Below are 4,563 nucleotides of genomic sequence, written 5' to 3'. Positions count from 1 at the left end.
GAGGATTAATTCCAATGTATAAGAACGACGTTCTAGGTCATGCGCTACCCTCGGGATTACGTCCTCCCCTGATAGCTATATTTACGTGATATTGTCTGGTATCATATTTCCCATTGTAACAAGTTCCTGTGAAGAAGAGATCAACATCAATGGTCGAGCACGACACAGTGGTAAACGTGCCGGACTGCGGATTCGAGGTTCCATGGTTCGCACTTCGTTTCAACAAAAAAACAATCGTGCTCTGCACTTTTGGGTTGTTAGTGTGTTACATGAGTGACGGTCACATCCCACTATTCGATTACAGCAGCTCACTAGTTGGCAGTGGGTGGTGTTGACTAGCTGCCTTTTATTGAGTCTATCATATAAAAAAAATTAAGGACGGCTGGCGCAGGTAGTTCTCGAGTAGCTTTGCACGAAATTCAGTAACAAACTACAAGTCAATATCTGATTACACAGCTTGGCAAACTTTCCAGTAACTCTTCACTATATATATACATACACATATATATATATATACATATATATATGTGGATTTCGCATCATGCGTGACCTAGTGATGTATTCTATGACTATGAATTCTGGGGTTCATTTTCGTAGAAACGCGTTCTGCATTTTGGGGTCATGGGTAGCGCTATAAGAATAATGGTCAAATCCCTATATTCTGCCAAATGAAAAAAAGCCCAAAACGTGGGTGATTATAGCTTTTCTCTGGTATATTAGCTCGAAATTAGGGACGGCTATGCACGGATGTCCCTTGTGTAGTTTTGCGAGAAATTCAGTAGCAAACTACAAGTATGTGAAACAATTTTAAACAAACCGAAGACACGAAAGTACATTGAAGCTGCACTTGAAGTACGTGTGTGTTACTTAAGAAGTATGTATCCGAATGGGATCGCTGCAAATCGAATTTCTTATGTTATTTTTTTTTACGTGAAAAAAAGGCTGATTCTGATGGAAGCTTGTGAGCTTTTACTGATTTCAAATTCTTGCTTATCTTGTTGACAGAACAATAGATACGCCATGTACTTTTACCGTAATTACATTTTTTGTTCTAGAGTGGAGAGCAGTCTTTCTTAACGATAGTTTCATTTCTTAGATAAGAAAATTGTGCCGGATTGGCCCGAGATGTGATTTCGGAGACTGTTGCTCTCCTAAATATCTTGTGAGTATTCCCGCTTTTTTCTATAGAACACTGAAGTTTCCTTTCTATGAAATGTTGTGTCCTTTAATTCAATCTTTTAACAATCTTATTAAACGAATATCTTTCTTCGAAAATGGCTGTGACATAGGTTCCAGCAGATAAAATTTAACATTTGAACAGAATAGTACAAATTACTTTCAAACATAAGAACAGTTGAAAATATCTCCAATTTGTAGTAAAGCTATTCGATTTTACCCCAACAGAATAATTTATATAAAACAATTTTTCTTATAAAAATATTTTACATCACTAATACGGATTTACAGCGAAATTTTATATTTAATAATATAAAAATACCCTGTACTCTACATTATATCCATATTTGGATGTATTGCATTGTCGAATAGTCGGGAATTCATCGTGAGATAACTACATATAGGTAGTACAGCTCATACCTGCTATGATATTCTACCGCATTAATATATGTAGATTTTTCTGAAAAATTGTAACGAACTTTCGGCATTAACTGAGTGCAAGATAGTGAAGTAATGCTGAAAGTTAATTGTTATATTTTAGATGCGTTGTCGTCACTTTGACAACAATTATTTGTTTCTATTTTCAGACTATAATGACCGTAAAGTGAAAACAGCTCGAGGAACTAAATATTAGAAATGAAACAACGAATTCTCCTCAAACCATACAATGAAAACTAACTGTACAGTATAATATTTCCGCTTCATTCAGCTTAGGCCTGGCATTTCCAGGTGGCTAGGTCGCTCGACTCGCAATCTGAGGATCGCGGGTTCGAATCCCCGTCCCACCAAAAATGCTCGCCCTTTCAGCCGTTGTGACGGTCAATCCCAGTATTCGTTGGTAAAAGAGTAGCCCAAGAGTTGGCGGTGGGTGGTTATGACTAGCTGCCTTCTCTCTAGTCTTACACTGCTAAGTTAGGGACGGCTAGCGCAAATAGCCCTCGTGTAACTTTGCGCGAAATTCAACAAAACAAAATAAATGTTGTTTGATCAAATAACAGTTTATTTGATGCGTTAAAATCTTATCTCAGAGTTTGGTATTGAAACATCTGCTTATGCATTAAACACTGCATGACATAAAAAGATAATCAATGTAACTAGTGATCTTCTAACTTCAAGCACACTCTTTGTCAAACTATAAAGAACGACATTATTGTAATTAATTTGTTTTGAATAAAGACTGACGTACACCAGATGACGTCGTAGTATTAGATTTTACTGTATGAATAACATTGATTTGCACACACGCTGTGCAGTGGGCTGTTAGATTAATCTCAGAAATGTCCTAACAAAAGACACATAATATGATATTCTCGAATAATGAAGTTTTTTCATTTAAACAGAGTGTTCGAAAATTTACCACAATTATATTAATTGAATTTAATTCATTGTGATAAATCAGTTTTTTTTTCTCAAGGTGGCTTTAAAATGTTTTTGACGATCCGCAGCGAAATTAATTGAATTTAAAAGATATATATAGAGAAAGAGAGAAACGTGTAAAATATTCAGTTTTTTTATTTAAAATTTTATTTTTTGTATCTAAAACTGATTTAAAGGCAGTTACTTTGATCGTAAATTAAACGAGAACACAAAATGTTCAGCGATTGTTTTAAACTTTTTTCAGATGTTTTCATCAAAACAACATAAGCGTTAATTATATTTAGTTTCAAACTACTAGTTTTACACTGAATCGATATCAACTGAGTTGATAACAAACGGATATAAGTGTGTTTACGTGTTGTTTGTGTTTTATTAAGCTACATAACGAGCTGGGCCCGGCATGGCCAGCTGGTTAGGGCGCTCGACTCGCAATCTGAGGGTCGCGGGTTCGAATCCCCGTCACACCAAACATGCTCGCCCTTTCAGCCGTGGGGGAGTTATTATGTGACGGTCAATCCCACTATTCGTTCTAGTCTTACACTGCTAAATTAGGGACGGCTAGCGCAGATAGCCCTCGTGTAGCTTTGCGCGAAAATTCAAAACAAAATCATAACGAGCTATCTATGCTGTGCCAGCCACGGGTATCAAAAGCCGGTTTTTAGCGTTATAAGGCCTACTTAAAAAAGCATAAGGAGTAGAAGGAAGTAGTAAAGAGATGTCAACATTTTATGTTCCTAAAACAAGAGTATTTTTGGAAACCGAATAGTAAGTCTGACTTGTTTTGTTAGGGATACAGTTAAATATTATGTACTATCAATTTGAAGATTGCTTGTAAATTAAACAAGTACAAACTTTACCATGTTTGATTATTGTAATACAGTTATTTTAAATACGCAATTTAAAATTGGTAATGTATGAGAAACAAAGATATAGAACATAAAAGCAAATCAAATCTAACTATATCGACTGAACAGATAGGGAGTTGTGTTATTTTGACAACAACAAGAAAACAGTTTGAGGTATTTACAACAAACATTTGTTTATCATATCAAGATCTTGTTTTTCAACCACGTAGAGAAAAATGGCTTAGTGGTTAATGTAAATTTGTGGGTCCAATACTCACGTCCCATTGTTGCATGTTGGGACTGGTTATAAGATTGACTGTCAAATCATTCTATTAAATTAGAGAAGCTCAAGAGTTGGCGGTGGGTGCTGTCGACTAGATGATTTTTATTTAGTCTACGAGATGAAAATTAGGCATGACTTGCGCAGAAAGCCCTTGTGTAGTTTTGTGCGAACATCTGAACCATTGTATAGTTTTGCGCCAATACCCGAACCCCTGTGTAGCTCTGTGCGGATACCTGAACCCTTGTACCTTTGCGCGAATATTTAAGCCCTTGTGAAGCTTTGTGCGAATATCTGAATCCTTGTGTAGCTTTGTGCGAATATTTGAACCCTTGTGTAGCTTTGTGCGAATATCTGAATCCTTGTGTAACTTTGCGCGAATATCTGAACCCTTGTGCGAATATCTGAAGCAAATAAAACTAACAATTCTCCTGCTTACCATGGTGACGTCATCAATTTTGCTGATACTTCTGATATATATGTTGACGCTCACAATCGCCGGACCATCTAGCAGAATGGAAAATAAAAGAATTAAAGAAAGTAATTACTGTTACCAGAATATTTCTATCAAAACACGATATGATCTTTACCAAAATACTCTTCGTGATTTGATAATTATTAATATAAAAACATAATTATAATATCAATACGACCTATGTGGTTATAATCTTCCCTGTAAAAAATATCGGAACAAATATAAGGTCGTCAAGAAATTAATGCCGCTTTTTTAGATGAAAAAACCTGAACAATTTATATATCAAAACAAAACGTTTATTAAATGAAATATTCTACACTCTTATTGATGATGCTTTTCAATCTTACAATCAGGTTGTTAATGCCCTGATTAAAAAAACCACTTGGCTTTGAAGCAAAAAAAAAAAAAAA

General features: G+C 35.5%; 1 protein-coding gene across 3 annotated transcripts in view; it reads right to left on the bottom strand.

The window, feature by feature from the left end:
- LOC106476939 (glutamate-gated chloride channel-like) overlaps nucleotides 1–4,563 on the bottom strand; it is a 166,805-nt gene that overhangs the window by 31,215 nt on the left and 131,027 nt on the right. For all 3 annotated transcript variants that reach the window (XM_022381415.1, XM_022381416.1, XM_022381417.1), the window contains one exon: nucleotides 4,118–4,185. In XM_022381415.1, coding sequence (XP_022237123.1) covers nucleotides 4,118–4,185 — 68 coding nt within the window. The remainder of the gene's footprint in view (nucleotides 1–4,117; nucleotides 4,186–4,563) is intronic.

This window comes from Limulus polyphemus, unplaced genomic scaffold (assembly GCF_000517525.1).
Source record: "Limulus polyphemus unplaced genomic scaffold, Limulus_polyphemus-2.1.2 Scaffold161, whole genome shotgun sequence".
NCBI lineage: Eukaryota > Metazoa > Arthropoda > Merostomata > Xiphosura > Limulidae > Limulus > Limulus polyphemus.
This window is presented reverse-complemented; position numbering and strand designations above follow the sequence as displayed.